This window comes from Pinus tabuliformis, chromosome 5_1 (assembly GCF_031772625.1).
Source record: "Pinus tabuliformis cultivar Carrire ecotype Pingquan chromosome 5_1, CPIR1, whole genome shotgun sequence".
Taxonomy (NCBI): domain Eukaryota; kingdom Viridiplantae; phylum Streptophyta; class Pinopsida; order Pinales; family Pinaceae; genus Pinus; species Pinus tabuliformis.
Window position 1 is genome coordinate 695,752,442 of NC_142305.1, and position 17,451 is coordinate 695,769,892.

General features: G+C 41.1%; 1 protein-coding gene across 1 annotated transcript in view; it reads right to left on the bottom strand.

Annotated features, from left to right (window-relative positions):
* Window positions 1–17,451, bottom strand: part of LOC149166849 (phenylacetaldehyde reductase-like) — a 246,842-nt gene that overhangs the window by 193,728 nt on the left and 35,663 nt on the right. Inside the window, exon 2 of the mRNA XM_089432782.1 lies at window positions 16,171–16,340. Within this exon, the coding sequence (XP_089288908.1) occupies window positions 16,171–16,340 (170 nt within the window). The remainder of the gene's footprint in view (window positions 1–16,170; window positions 16,341–17,451) is intronic.

Here is a 17,451-nt window from a genome sequence, read left to right on the forward strand (position 1 = left end):
ACTACAGTACCTCACCAGCTCCACTCTACAATATTCCTGCAGCCTTCTAGACCCCAGCAACTGCCTCTCTGCGAACTGCGTCAGCGCCTCTCTGCCCCACGCTAGCTCTGCATCACCCCGGGTGTGTCTGCGTCAGCCTTGGGATGCCCTACGTCAACCCTCTGGCCCTCTACGTCGGCAACGCTGGCCTCTCTAAAGCTCTGCGCAGTTCCCAGCTTCTTTTGTGTGGCTCTGGTTGGCTCTACATCACACTTCCTTGGCTTCTACGCTACTAGAGACAGCTTCTGTCACCTCGGGACAGTTGTTTTCTGCTACTATTGCTCCGCTCGGCTGATGTCTTTCAGTCCTCTTGTGATCTGCAATCACACTCTAATACCATGTTGAAGTTTCTAAGTTTACTTAGTTTAGAAACCCTTCATGCACTTTTTCTGATTTATTCCTACCTCCTTGTTATTTTTCTTTAACAAGTTATTTACAAAGTAAATACTGAAAATAAACACCAATGCATGCTCAACATATCACAGATCAGCAAATAAAAGAAACAAGAACAAATATACCAGATGACACCATTATTTTTGGACCAATGTCCCTAGAAAAACCTAATGTGGGAAAATTGGTGCAGCTATCTGAGGGTTTTCTTATTAAGCAATATCAGAGTACAATCTGGGTGTCGAAACTGGCCTACCCAACAAAGAATTTCCTTAGCAACTATACCTCACAGTCTGAGAGAAATCTCCTAGCTGAAACCCCGAAAAACTCTTGCGGCAGCTCCTCAGCACAAAACTGCTCTGCAACCCCAGCGTCTGCCCACACTGGACTGCATCAGCCCCTCTCTGTTTCACGTTGGCCCTGCGTCAGCCTTTCTAGGCCTGCGTCAGCCCCAAGAGGCCCTACGTCAGCCTTTCTAGGCCTGCGTCAGCCCCAGGAGGCCCTGCGTCAGCCTTTCTAGGCCTGCGTCAGCCCCATGAGGCCTTGCATCAGCTCTGGGAGCCTCTGCGACAGTTGCGTTGGCCCCTCTAATGCCCTGCGTGAGCCCTTGCTGGCTCTACGTCACCCTCCTTGGTTGTTGTGCTACTCTCCCAGCACAATCTCTGCCTTCTCTGTTTCTCTGTACTCAATGCCCCTCAGCGGCTCTCCCAATCATTGATTCTATCTCTCTTAGCAAACCCCGCTCTAGAGAATAGAATGACTGATAATCTGGTGTATTCTCCAAGTGACCCTCAAGCCTCCTCTTATACTTTTCTTGTTGACATATCAACGGCCGAGATTAAGTCCCTAATCAATGGCTAAAATTAGATCTAACTTGATCCATGTCTTTTGGACCATTCTAACACAGATTCATAGTAATACACATTAATATTTTATTTTCCCTAAGTTTAAACTTAGGGACTCCATTAAAAATATTAATTATTTTAATATCTCCTGATCTATTTAGAATCTGCCCAAACCCTTTCTGGGTATTGGAGATATCATGTGCCCCAACCTCTCCACCAAATTTGTGGCTGGAGCACATCCGATGCTACCCCAAATCAACAAGGAGCAACACGTTGTTGTTTTGGGCACCATTTGAAGAGGTAGCAGCTACAGGATTGATGTTGTGCTTGGTCGCAGGCATAAGCACACAATTCTGACTACGTTAGGGGTGTTAAGGGCTAATATGCATCCTAAGGAAGCATCATAGCTATGGAAGAAGCTTGCCATGGTGGGTCGTAGTCCTCAAGGTATTTGTTGATGACTCTTAAAACTAGCGGAAAACACTATCGGCGGTCAAAAGGAACAATGCACAGGAGTCGTCGGATCTGGCCGATCAACGGTCCAGATCCGATTGGCATATCGCAAATCGGCGATGGCTATTGGAGGCTATCAGAGGCGGTCACGTGAATGTTGCGATAGCGATCAGCGAGGTCAACAAGGACCGTCGATCAAGCGCGCAGATCAATGGCCCAGGTTAACCCGCCATATCGCATCGGCAGATAACAACGGAGTGCTTACAATGGCCCGGGGACTTATGCGATACATTGCCAGAGATGTGAGACTACTTGGATACATTGACGCTGATTGGGCAGGCAATGTGGAGGACGTAAGAGCACTTTCAGGTGCTACTTCTCCTTGGGATCTGCTTCGATATCCTGGATGAGCAGGAAGCAGAAGTCGGTGGCCTTGAGCACCGCCGAAGCAGAATATGCAATTGTGACTAGTCACATCGCAATATTGCATCGGAGCGGTACAATGGAGCAGGGTTGTATATATATATATATATATAGATATGCGATGCGATGGCTGGACCCGACGAGCTTATAAGTGATATTTGATATAGTTTGAGATCCGTAAAAAGAGCTTTTTCTATGTAAAGTTGTGTTTTCGTTAAATAAACGAAAACCAAGGGAAACGCGATTTGGGCGATGTTGCCGAACCCGAAAGGGTTATTAATACTGTTACATATGATTTCAAGTCCGATATAAGCGGGATTTTAATGTTTTAATGTATTTCTTTAATACAAAAAACCAGCGAGATTTCATGGAGCAAAAGGCAGTAAATGGTTTGGGTCGGGCTCTGCCCGATCCCATACAATCGTTGCCACGTGTCCAAGCTAAGGAGAGAGAAAACCACCCTCATCGGACGGTTAACCCCCATACGAAAGGGCCGCCCGAAATGAACCAGAGTCGTTGGATCTGGATCTCCCAAATCGACGGTGGAGATGTGATAAGTGCTATAAAGGCAGACCCGATAGGAGTTATAAGGCGGATTCATAATATTTGAGGTCTAATAAACAGTGTTTGGCGGAATTTTTCCACGTTTGAACGTATTTCTCTATGTAAACACAGAACGGCGACTTCGAAGGATTTCAGAGGACCGATGACCATTCCGTTACAATACAGGTGGCCACCATCCCTGGAAGCATTTAGTAATGATTGCTAACGCTCAGAGGGGGATCTGAGCGGATAGAGGTCGAGAAGCCAGAGAGTCTGAGAAGGTGAAACAAACAGACAGCGCAGATTGGCTTTAAAGCCACAGATTGACAGAAAACAAAGACAGGTAGTGCTGAGACAGAGCAACAGAGAGAGAGAGTCAGTAAGGAGAGTCTGTGTACTCAGAAGAGACTTGGGGGATCCAAGTGAAGCCTTATTGTTTTGTATCTGTTGTGTGAGACTCAATTTGAGCTCACTGATGTAAAACTCTGTTTTTTTTTTAAGACATAATAGAGAAGTCACCACTGAAGGCTGAACCAGGAGACATAACCTAGGAGTGTTGGGTGAACTCCTTATTAAACTTATTGTGTTTATGTGTGTTGTCTATTATGTTCTTTTACTGCTTCATTGCCTATGTATTTCGCAATCTTATCGATCCATTGCATAAAGTAACATAGGCATATCCATGCACATGAGTCTGTAATACCTTAATAATTGTCTAAGATCATATATCAGATCAAGTGGTATCAGAGCTTTAGGTTGCTAAGGTTAGACAAGCTTGTGCTGGATTGTTGAATGCTAACTAGGTCAAAGCTCAAATTAGGACAAGGAAAACTGATTGAGACTAACCCAGAAATTGGAAGAGTCCATCCTAGGAGGGAAATGGCAGAAGAAATTCCCTTGGAATCAAACTCTCAATTCAGGGACAGTTTCATGACCATGAGAGCCATGGTAGAAGAGATGTATAGAGAATTTAAGAAAGGTTGAAGTGGAGATACTTCAACCTCCAAACAAGACAAAGGAACAGAGGAACCTCTTCTAGATGGCCATTCAGAAGGCAGAGGGAAAGGGAAAGAGCCTCCTCTATCAACACCTCCTTCTAGCCCTTTGATTAAATTAGATGTAAAATTTGATTTGCCAATATATGATGGGGAATTAAATGCAGAAAAGCTAGATAACTGGATTAGATAGATTGATGTATATTGCAGGGTGCAGAACATTGATTCAGAAAGGAGAAGGATTCAATTGGCTAGCCTTCGCCTTGGAGGAACTGCCCTAATGTGGTGGGAAGGCAGAACACAAGCTGATTTGAAGAAGCATGGTAAAATTCTTTCTATCTGGAGTGAATTTGTTTCTGCCATTAAAAAACAATTCTATCCACTAGCTTATATGCAGCAAGCCATGATGACTTGGCAAACTCTTCGCCAATTAAAGGGACAAAGTGTACAAAGCTATACCCAGGAATTTAGAAAAAGAGCTTTAATTCTAGGCATTTCTCTAGACTCACCTGAAACTTTGCTGACGTATATAGGTGGTCTACACATCTATTTGAGGCACACCATTCTCATGTTTAACCCTCCTAGCATAGATGAAGTATATGTTCAAGCTACACATCTAAAGGCTAGAGGCAAGAATGTGAACCCAGAGATTGGGGGATTATCAAAACCCACTGCAAGCAAGAACAAGGAGAAGAAGAAGCAAAAATGGAAGGAGAGGAAGACAAACACTATACAGAAAGACAAACCTTCATGCACTCACTGCAAGAAGGTTGGACATGATGATGAACATTGCTGGTCTTTGCATCCGGAGCTGAAACCCAAGAAGTTCAATGGCAAGAAGAAGAAGATTGTTGTTGCTATTCAAAAAGATTTGGGGTCAGACTCAGGTGACGAAACAACAGTCACAGTTGTAGGTATAAAGGGTAAAAATTCTGAAGCATTCACTAGTAATTTTGCACAATCTATTGATAATGAAGAAAATGAGAGGAAAAGACATGAGCTTTTCCATATTAGAGTTATTTCCAAGCATCAAAAGGCTGATACTTTATTTGATAGTGGTTCACAAGTAAACTTGATTTCTGAAGCAATTGTAAAGAAATTGGGACTACTAACCACACCTAACAAGAAGCCATATCCATTAGGTTGGGTATGTGATAAAGCAAAGCTACAAGTGACTAGACAATGTAAACTTAGGTTTGCTTTTCGGTCAACTTTTGTAGATGAGGTTGAGTTAGATATAGTTCCCATATATGTGGTATTGTTTTAGGAAGTCCTTATTTGTATGATAGAAAAGCTATTTTCTATAGAACTGAAAACAAGTATCAACTCACAAAAGATGGAATAGAATATATTGTAAGAGCTCATCAGCTTAAAAATAACTACACTCTCATAAATTCAGGGCAGATGAAAAGAATCGTAAATTCATGCAAGCAATTTTTACTAATGGTTGTAAAGGAAAAGAACCCTGATAAAACCAATGTATTTGAAGGCTGTGATGTTAAACAAAAAGCTTATTTAGAAAAAGTTGTTTTAGAATATGATATCCTATTTCAAGAACCTAAAGGTCTGCCACCCAAAAGGGAAATAGTACATGATACTCATTTGCAACAAGATGCTCCATTGCCTAACATCGGAATGTACAGGTTATCTGCTTTAGAGAATGGAGAGATCAAGAAGCAAGTACAGGAGTTGCTCAACAAAGGGTTCATAAGACCAAGCACATCACCATATGGATCTCCAATTGTCTTGGTGAGAAAGAAAGATGGCTCGTGGAGGATGTGCATTGATTACAGAGCACTGAATAAAATAACGATCAAGAATCGTTATCCTCTCCCTCGCATTGATGATCTATTAAATCAGCTGAAAGAAGAAGTTTACTTTTCCAAGTTGAACTTGCATAGTGGCTATCATCACGTCAGAGTAGCAGAGCAAGATGCATAGAAGACTGCTTTCAAAACAAAGCAAGGGCTATATGAATGGCTAGTTATGCCTTTTGGCTTAACTAATGCTCCTGCCACTTTCATGAGAGTAATGAATGATGTACTCAAGCCTCTTATTGATGATTTTGTAATTGTATATCTAAATGACATTCTTGTTTTCAGTAAAACATGGGAAGAACATTTAAAGCATGTAAAGCAGACTCTAGATGTTTTGAAAAGAGAAAATCTCTATGTTAAGCTATCAAAATGTGAATTTGGTAAAACATTTTTGAATTATTTGGGTCATATTGTAGGGGGTGGTGAATTGAAGATAGATCCCTCTAAGGTTGAAGTCATTATGAACTAGCCTAAACCCAAATCTGCTACAGAAATTAGGAGCTTCCTAGGCGCAGCACAATATTGGAGAAAGTTTATTACTAACTTTTCCTTGATTGCAACTCCCTTACATGCTTTAACAGGATTGAACAAGGTGTTTCAATGGGGAGGCAAACAACAGAAAGCCTTCAACACCTTGAAAGAAAAGATTAGTACAGCACCAATACTAGCATTGCCAAATCTTTAAAGACCATTTGAGATTGAAACAGATGCCAGTGACTATGCCATGGGAGCAGTGTTGATGCAACATGGTAAACCCATATGTTATCATTTTGAGACATTTAATTCTGCAGTAGTTAATTATCCCACATATGATAAAGAATTGTATGCATTAGTACAGAGTGTGAAAAAGTGGAAACATTACCTGTTGGGCAAAGAAACAGTTATACATACTGATCATCAACCACTTCAATATTTGCACTCACAAACTAAATTGCAGCAATCAAGACACTATAGGTGGATGGGTTTTCTACAATAGTTTCATCTTGTCATCAGATATAAGAAAGGCACACATAATAAGGTTGCAAATATGTTATCCAGACCAATCATAAATGCATCTACTATACTTAAGCATAACACGGTATTGTATGAAAGCTACATTGAACAATATGCTCAAGATGTAGATTTTAAAGATGTATATGCAACTTTAAGTCATGGCAAACAAGTAGAAGAATTGGATTATCATGTTAAGGACCAACTCTTATATCATTGAGGAAAGTTATGCATTCCTCAAACTGAAAGAGTTAACATAATCCGAGAAGCACATACTTCTCTCATATCAGGTCATTTTGGGGTAAGTAAAATAGTTGCACGGCTGCAGAGATTTTGTTATTGGCCAAGAATGCATGAAACAGTTTCTAGATATATTAAGGGGTGTACCATGTGTGCTAAAAGCAAGCCCAGCAATAGAAAACTAGGCTTGTACACTCCACTTCCAGTTCCTTCTCATCCTTGGGAAAGTATTTCCATGGACTTTGTTGGGGGATTGCCAAAATCTAGAAAAGGTCATGACTATTTATATGTTATTATGGACAGGTTCAGCAAAATGTGTATTTTAATACCTTGTAACAACCAGATTACGGCTGAACAAACAGCAAAGTTGTTCTTTCAGCATGTATGGGTTCATTTTGGGTTACCCACTTCTATTGTCTCTGATCGAGATTCCCAATTTGTTGGAAATTTATGGTCAAGTCTATGGGAGTTAATGGACACCAGATTGAAGAAGAACACAGCATTTCATCCACAAACAGATGGCCAAACAGAGGTGGTCAACAAGACAGTGATCCAATTGCTCAAAGGCTATTGCAGCAAGCATCCCAAGCTTTGGAATGAACATTTATGTTATGTGCAACATGCTTACAACCGTGCTAAACATTCTTCTACATAGAGATCTCCTTTTGAGACTTGTTTTGGTTTTATACCAAGGTCTCCCTTGGATTGTCTTTAATAAAGACATAGCAGTTGATAGACACAGTGATGTGGACAAAGCAACCAAGTGCATTGAACAGACCCAAGAAATTCACCAGGCAGTGCAGGAACAGCTGGAAAAGAGCCAAGCCAGGTACAAGGCAAGGCATGATAAGCATCAAATTGAGCATAGCTTCCAAGTTGGTGATCAAGTCTGGTTGTACATCAGCAAAGACAGAATGCAAGGTGAAGGTACGAAGCTGAAGCTAATAAGGTATGGACCTTTCAAGATACTTGAGAAAATTGGTGAGAATACTCTTCGCCTTGATTTTCCAGCTTACATGCACATCTATTCAGTGATTAATGCAGAGAACTTGAGACTATCTGAACCTTCATTGATTGAAGATCCCGAAGAGCAAAGTTAGTTGCCTTCTATTGATGATCTGTTGCCTAAATATCTCAATGAGTTGCAAGAAGATGCAGTTCTGGACAGGAAGGTGAGAACTACGCACAGAGGGGATGTTGAGTACCTCAGAATTGGACTCAAAGGTTCAAAACCAAGCAGTGCAAGATGGATAGAGATTGGACAAGTGAGGAAGTTGTATCCTCACTTGATTGATGCTTAAAAACCAACTTTTGGTGGTCCAAAAACTTTTTCAGTGGGAAGGTGTGATCCAAAATGGATCCAAAAACACTCTAAGTCTTCAAATTCTTTTAAAAGATCAAAACTATCGCATGAGGAAGAACTCTTAAAACAAGCGGGAAACACTATCGGCAGCGAAAAACATAAAGAAAGCAGTGAAAACAGGCTTATCGGCGGTCAAAAGGAATAATGCACAGGAGCCGTCGGATATGGCCGATCAACGGTCCAGATCCGATCGACATATCGCAAATCAGCGATGGCTATCGAAGGCTATCGGAGGCGGTCACCTGAATGTTGCGATAACAATCAGCGAGATCAACAAGGACTGTCGACCAAGCGCACAGATCAACAGCCTAGGTTAACCCGCCATATCGCATCGACAGATAACAACGGAGCGCTTACAATGGCCCGGGGACTTATGCGATATGCGATTGCGACTAGTCGCATCACAATATCCCATTGGAGCGGTACAATGGAGAGGGGTTGTATATATATATATATATATATATATATATATATGCGATGCGATGGCCGGACCCAACGGGCTTATAAGTGATATTTGATATAGTTTGAGATCCGTAAAAACTTAAAAGAGTTTTTTCTATGTAAAGTCGTGTTTTCGTTAAATAAACAAAAACCAAGGGAAACGCCATTTGGGCGATGTTGTCGGACCCGAAAGGGTCATTAATACTATTACATATGATTTCAAGTCCGATATAAGCGGGATTTTAATGTTTTAATGTATTTTCTTAATACAAAAAACCAGCGGGATTTCGGGAGAGCCAAAGGCAATAAATGGTTTGGGCCGGGCTCCACCCGATCCCATACAATGGCTGCCATGTGTCCAAGCTGAGGAGAGAGAAAACCACCCTCATTGAGCAGTTAACCCCCGTACGAAAGGGCCACCCGAAATGAACCATATTCGTTGGATCTGGATCTCCCAGATCGAAGGTGGAGATGTGATAAGTGCTATAAAGGCGAACCCGATATGAGTTATAAGGCGGATTCATAATATTTGAGGTCTGATAAACAATGTTTGGCGGACTTTTTCCATGTTTGAACATATTTCTCTGTGTAAACATAGAACGGCAACTTCGAAGGATTTCAGAGACCTAATGACCATTCCATTACAGTACAGGTGGCCACCATCCCTAGAAGCGTTTAGCAATGGTTGCTAATGCTTAGAGGGGGATCTGAGCGGACAGAGGTCGAGAAGCCAAAGAGTCTGAGAATGTGAAACAAACAGACAGCGCAGATTAGCTTTAAAGCCACAGATTGACAGAAAACAAAGACAGGCAGTGCTGAGACAGAGCTACTAGAGAGATGTGGGATGGTGGATTACAAGTTTGTGTCTACTCCGATGGAACTCAACTTCAAGAAGCTATGTGGAAGTGTTGTTGGGCCCAAATTAGCAAACCCTTTTGAATATAGACAACTTGTGGGGGCCCTGATGTTCTTGGTAAACTCCTGTCTAGACATATGCTTCGTTGTGAATACATTGAGTCAATTTATGGTCAAGCCTCATCACACACATTGGATTGTTGCTAAGAATCTCTTGAGATATCTCCATGGCACAATCAACTATGGATTGGGATACACTTCCGGGAATTTGAGGCTACATGGATATACCGATGCTGACTAGGCTTGCAGTGTGGTGGATAGAAAGAGCATATCAAGATGTTGCTACTCATTAGGGTCTACTTCGATTTCATGGATGAGAAGGAAGCATAAATTGGTTGCCTTAAGCACCATCAAGGCCAAATACATTGCAACTAGTATGGCCTGTTGTGAAGTTGTTTGGTTGAGGAAGCTCTTCAGTGAGCTATTTGAGCACGTGTTAAATACCAGTGTGATCTTTTGCAACAACCAGAGTGGGATTCGCCTTTCAGAGAATCTTGTTCTCCACAACTGCTCCAAGCACATTGATATTAGGTACCACTTTATCCAGATATGGTACAGCGAGAAGCAATAAGGCTCCAACACATCAAGATTGATGAGCAGGTCACAAATATTCTTAGGAAGCCCTTAGAGAAGGTCAAATTCTTAGCCTTCCAAAAGAGACTTGGAGTCGTGGAAAGACCCTCCCATGGGGGTCCCACTTGAGTTGGACATTGAGCTCTTGGAGCTCCTTTGGGCTTGGGGTGCTTCTTATAGCTATAAGCAACCATAGGGTCAGTGGTTCACCTTCCCCTATTGGTGCGCTATGTACAGGGTGAGTGGCTCACCTTCCCCTATGATAGCCCATGGTGGTCGACATGTGCGTAGGGTGGTTCACCTCCCCCTACAATTGATGAAACATGTGTGTAGGGTGAGTCGTTCACCTTCGCCTACGATTGACATATGCATAGGATGAGTGGTTCACCTTCTCCTATGGCATATGAGCAAGATGAGTGGTTCACCTTCTCCTATGGCATATGAGCAGGATGAGTGGTTCACCTTCTCCTGTTGATGCCCCAACATTACATCCTACCCATGTAGTCTGGGACTCATGGGAAGTACCTCTCATCTGGCCAATGAGTTGGGAAAAATGTTAGCGACCATAGCACTACCGATGGACGCATCATTAACTATTGCATTCCCTATGACTAGGATGCATGGTGTTTGATAACTTGATTTAGGATCAAGTCTAATTAAGGTTCTGCCTCTGCACTGAAATTTGTCAGTGGAGAGTGGTAAGGTCTTGTGACTCACTCTCGATCGATTCTTCTTCATTATTCATATCAGTGTTTAGCAGAACAAAGATGAGATGAGATACCAAGATGGTACATGACGACAGGATGGCATGATGATCGATGATGATGGATCGATTGGCAAGTGGAATTCTCTCTAGTTGAGAGAGAGTGTTAAAATTGGCCACTAGAGCCAAATTCCACCTTGGGACAGCTCATTTGATGGAGATGATGATTGCATTAAATTCCTCTTTTCGAAAGGACCAAAATTGATATAAAGACCATCCAATTTGGACAAGCAGAAGCGTGTTTTTGAATTTATGCCCACACATGTGCGAATTGTCTAGGTTGGCCACACCATCAAGTAGGCTCGTGAAGCCCAATGGATGTGACTCTTCACCCTCAACGACTTGTATAAATACAAATGCCCTCTCACCTCATTTGGCATCATCATGTCACACATTTATTCTCTCTCCTCTCATTGGTTTGTATAGGTATTGGGCAAATCTTCTCTCTCTCACACGTGTGGCAAAAGGACGAATTTTCAGGGAAAATTGTAGGGCCAAATTTAAGGACTGTTGCAGGAGTTTGACCAGCATTGACCGAGCACTTTGACTCATCCTTTAACTGCGATTTTTGTAGGAAATTTTTTTTGCAGGTCGTACAGTTTGGCACAAGAACCAAGAATTTATGGGCACTATGACTACAGGGCTGACTGCATGGTTGACCGCAGAGTTGACCAAGATTGACCACAATTTTCAAGACTATTTTGGGCTAACTTTGACCACATTATCAGGTTAAGTTTGACTGGGTATAACCGAGCTCCAAAAAGGAATGTTTGTTACTGCGTTGACCATCTTTGACTTTCTGGTAAGGGCTGAATTTGACTACATATTTGACAGGGTTGTTTTGGATAGTGATTTGGCAAGTCAATTTTGACTTTGACTTTGTATTATTGTACTCTCTCTCTGTTGAACATTTGATATAATAATAAGAAGAATTGATCAAAGGGTTTTTCCCCACAATGGGGTTTTTCCCTGGCATCCGCCAAATCTGGTGTCCTCTTGTCTTGGCTTGTCCACTGCATTTTATTTTATGTTCTATCTACAGTTACTGTCAATGTGAATTATCATTGATGTGATTGCTATTGGAAACTAATTTGGAAATTGTCATTGGGTTGCTTAAAGTGCATTGAAGTAATTGTGCAAAGCATAAAACATATCATTGTTATCTAAATTTAACATAAAGGCACTCCCTCTACCCACTAGCCAAGCACCTCTTAGCAATATGGTCAAAACCTTCTGACCGAGGGAATATTTTGGGCCCTAATGCTCTCTGGACCATTCTCCCCAGCCAAATTTTATATGGCCCCTGGTCAATACCCTTGACCTAGGGAGAATGTTTGCCCTTGATGCTACAACATCAACACTCCCTCTAAATGAGGGAAGCATTCTCAACCACTCCAAGCTTGTCCCTGAAGTAAACAAACTTCATCCAGGGGCAAAAGCTTTGTGAGAATGTTAGCAACCTGTTCATCTATAGAAATGTACTAGAGCCATACTGCTCCCTTATGTACCATGTCTCAGTCCTTGATCTCAATGTGCTTCGACCCGTCATCACATTCGTCTCTAGCACCTGATCAAACAACCATGAGTAGCTTCTGAAGCCACACTGCTTCACAACTCGCCAAACTAGTTGCAATATACTCAACCACTACAGTGTTGTGTGCGAAGATGTCTGCTTCCTGCTCATCTAGAATATCATAGCAAAACCCAAACTAAAGCAACATCTCGATGTGCACTTCTTGTCTTTAGCACTCCTTACCCAATCTGAATCTATATATCCTTTTCAACTTTACTTCATCATTTGAGACATATCTCAATCCATATCCAATTGTACCATGTTGGTACCTGAACACATGTTGTGTCGCTCGCATGCTTCGGTTCAACCATAAGTTGATCGACTTCCTTTACTTGATCCATCACCACAGTTGCTTTTTGGTTACCCTGACTAGGTAGATCCTCCTGGCTATTCCCTCTACCACTGTTGCTTCCTAGTCTCTAAAGCATATCTATTGTTTGGTATGGTACATTTATATAAGGCGTACTGCTCTTAGAGAACTTCCCATCTCTAAGCATCTAGTCTGGCAATCTTGCGGTTCATCATCTGAAGGATCTCAATAGTATACTTCCTTTGACTACAGAAGTAATGCATCAAATCTAGATCCTTCATCTCGAACGAAGAGGTCAACTCCCTCTAAAGCTGCAGTAGGGCTTGATTACTCCCTCTATCATGTAAGCAAATCCTCCTGCCATTGTTGCTCCCCCTATCGCATGAGTCCTTCTACTCCCGTCAAAAACAAATCATATAATAACAAAATCAAACAAGACTCAACATATATCCATCAATCAGAGAATACCGTGCCCGAGGTCCATACAAAGCTTTCTTCAGTCTGCAGACATGAGACTCCTCGTGTACCTCAAAGCCCTGAGGTGGTTCTATGTATACTTCTTCCTCAATCACTCCATTGAGGAAAGTTGTCTTTACATCCATCTGATGTAACCTCCAATCCATAACAGAAGCAATAGAAATAATAATTCTAATAGAAGTGTCCCTGGGAACTGGAGCAAATGTCTCCTCATAGTCCTCTCCCTCTTTCTTGGAAAACTCTCTTGCTACGAATCTTGCTTTGTACACTTTATGTTGTCATCCACCGTATGCTTGATCTTGTAATTCCACTTGGAAGCCACCACTGACTTCCCTTCAGGTCTCGGCATAGTTTTCCTCCATCATGGCATCCTTCAAACTAGTTGGCCTGCCTATTCCCTCTAAACCAAGAGCTCTTTCGATCATCTGGCACGGTTCTAGATGTCAGTACAATTTCTCCCTCTTAAACACAAATCACCCTAGTTGAGTTTATGCTCAATCCTAGGAGAATCTTCTTGCCACAAACTTTGCTCCATTCTTCCCGATGCTTCCATCTGCTACTAGAGCCTTGGCAGCCTTCACAATGTCCTTGCAAACCTCATTAGGAGGCCATGAAAAAAACAATTATAACCAAGCAAAAAAAAATACAAAGACAAAAGGCTAACCAAAAATAATGTAATAATAATCAAGGAAGAAAGATATGAATTACTTATCTTTTGATCTGAGGATTGTAGGGAATTGTCAACTCCCTCTTGATCCTTGCCTTCTTGGATAAATCATTGAATCCATTTGCAAACTCATTGGGCTATAAATGCTCATCCTTGTCCCCATCATCAGCTACTAATGCATGTAGCTTTCGTTTCCTTGCATGAATTGTATGAGCTAGGGTTTCTTTATCCTCAAGATATCCAGCCACACCAAGAGTTCAACAACAGGATAGCATCAACACTAGATCGACCCTTGGATCTCTTACTTGTATTCAACACTCCATATCTTGCTATAGGGTTTACAAACCCTAAGTCTTCTAGTTTTTATACCAGGCTTTCCTTTCCCTGGAGAAACTTCCTTGGTGGATCAATCAGAGATGTACCCTATTGATTAAATTTCAAATAATAAAAAATGACCATATCTCAAAAACTCTGCCATATACCAATAAATCAAATATGTCTTTCAGGCTGATAAGACCTTGACTCTGTCTTAAAACTAGGTCTGCTTCAGGAAACCTTGGAATTCGAATTGCCTCAGACTTTTTTGAATTTGGATCAGCTTCACAAGAGCCTTAAAATAGTCCTCAACTAAACTCAGACTATGTCTCAAGAAAGGTCTTGAGGGTGGTCAAATTTTGTCTCAAAAGAAGGGGCCTCAAAGTAGGCCAAAGAAGCTCCAGTTCTGCCCTAATACAAGGCCGAATTTTTACCTCAGAGACAGGGCCGAATTAGGTTCAGATGGGGGTTGAAATCTTCCTCAAACAAGGGCTAAGTCTGCGGTCAATATAGATCTGAAACTTCAGCCATTACAGGTGCAAGACTCATGCTTCATATGGTCCTTAATTCTGCCATGAATCAGCCTTTTAGAATCTCCGAATTCTGTCAAGGAAAGGCCACAGAACAGGCCTCACTCTTGCCTCAGATATAACACAACTTGATGCCTCAAGATGCGGCCTCCACAGGGCTACTGTGGCCCTATAGCACAAATTCAAATTTTCCTTAGAATAGACCTCAGATTAGGTTGAATTTGTGTCTCGTTGATAGACCAAAACGAAGATAATTTTAACCCTCATCCTTGTTCTTCATACAACGAACCATACAAAGTTCTTCTTGGCCTCTGTCTTTAACTTGCTCTTCAATTGAGGTCCATATCACTTGTTGTGGTGGCTACTCTCTTAACCTTCTGATACCATGTTCATTTTCTTGGAAAAATCTGATCTTTTAATCTGATAATTACTTTCCAATGATTTCTTAAACAAATTCACTTATGTCACATTCATCATTAAGCAATTATACATAGAAAATCTCAACAATAATGCAATAATGACAGTAGGATCATAAAGAGACAGCCAAGCACACAAATTTTCACCTGGGAAACCCAAACTCAGGAGAAAACCCAGCAATCTTTTTCTAGGAGAGATTCTTCAGTTCAGCAAAGTTGCAATCTGATATTCATAAGTCAAATTAAGTCAAACAGGCCACAGAAATTCCACAGGTCAAACTTGGTAAAAGAGTGGTCAGCGCTGGTCAAGCTTCTCTTCTCCTCTCTCTCCTTCGCACATGTGAACAGATAACAGATGATTTGAGTGATCCAAATTGATGTCTCCAAGTGAGGAGGTCGATTGCCAATTTATAGTGATTCAGTGTGCCCCAAGTGGTGTGTCTTTTAGCTGGGCCAACTTGAGCATTTAACTTCTAATTTAAATTTTAATTTCCCTTTTTTAAATTTAGGCCGACTTGAATACCAACTGCAGCCACCAAAAATCAACATGGTTAAATAGCAGTTAAATCTGCCAATGTAATTCCTAGTAGTGGCTGTTAGATGTGTCCATGTAACCCCTTGGCCTGCCACTAAAACATAGTGAAAGAGTCTGAATCCGTGTCCATAACAAAGGTCACAATCAATGCCTATCTCAATTACATATGCCAATATGTAGTCACCATAATTTAACCAACAGGGATTTTGCACAAACCTATAAGATTGTCATTTTGGCCTCAATGATGATGAAGTCTGGGACTGAAGGAAATTATAAGAGTTGCTAGGCTGTTAAATTTACGATTCAGTCTAAGTAACGCTTCTAAACTTTCTTCTAAAAGAGGTCATGCAACCCTAAATTTTTTTAGTGGCAATTAAAGACGATGAGTCCTTACATCTGGCCAAATGTAAATGGAACTCAAGAATATTGAACACCAGGGGTAAACAAGTCTTAGGAAATGATACTTCTACAAATGTAGATGAAAATTTGACACCATTGCTGTTATTACATGACATCACATGCACTTCTAATATCAGAATCTTAGAAAGCAGTCACACCTGGGGATCTTTGATGCTAGTGTAAAATGGTGATGCAGTATGAAAGACACCTTCACAGCCATCCACAGCTGCATCAAATGTTCCCTCCTCAAGTAAATTTGCTTTCACCAGTTGAAGCCTTTCCTTTGCTCCTTCCAATACATGTAAGTGCTTTGTCTTCTCAGGATTACCTGACATATAATCAACCAAGCAACACAATAAACCTCCTGAAAACATGTGGCTGTCATTTATTGATTCCCCATTCCTAAAAAAAAATAGTGGTTATGTATTAAAACATGATATAGTTCAAAAATATGATCCTTTGAATCAGAATCTTAAAGACGAACCAATATGCCTTCAAAATGACTTTTCTAGACTACTCAGTTCTTTATTGATGCAACATGTGAAATATCTTACATACGCTTGACAATGTATGATAAATTTTACCGCTGCAACCTGCATATGAAACCTCCAGCTCCATTTCTCCAAAAAACAGTAAAATCTGCATGCTTATTCAGCCATACTTTGCACATCCTAAAAAATGAATTTGGATAGAGTACAGCAGTTGGTGTCTGCAGATTAACAGGTATGATATACATACTTTTTATAGTTACTGATTTTGCAGAGCATCATGGGATATTTAAGCAAATTGATCAAGAACTATTTCCAGCTAATTTTCAAACAGCACTTTCTGCTGGCATGATTTATGTCTTAATTGCTACTTTTCTTAACAGATGATACAACTCCAACAATGATGGTTGGGAGATAACCATAATTGAGAGCAGTTTGGAATGCAAATCATGGAAACAGCCTTTTACTAGTACTCCATAGTTAATTACTCTACTTATTAATTGATCATGTTAAGAGTTAACACAGCATGTTGTTTAAGCATGCACAGTGTCACAAGTCGTTTCTGATGTTCATGGATTTTCCTCCCACACCAAGCACAGCAGAGTTCAGTGGCCATTAAAGGTTGTGGAGGAGTTTTGTTGGTTCAATGGAGACTTTTCCAAATACACTCCACCATGATATTCCACTTGGGCACACTTCACACAGATTTGAGACGTATTCCTAGGTTGAACCCAAGGTCCAGAGCCACAAAGATGGAGGACATACAAAAAGAAAACCTACAAGATGAACACCCTACATCGCAGGGTTTCTAGAATGTGACTTATGGTGAGGTAGGGGTCAAACAAAACCCAGGAAGATGAATGCCCTACCTCACTGGAGCTCCAGGCCATGTCATGTGGAAAAACAAAACCTAAAGGAGCAAAATGCCCTAGCTTGGAGTAGGCCCAGAAC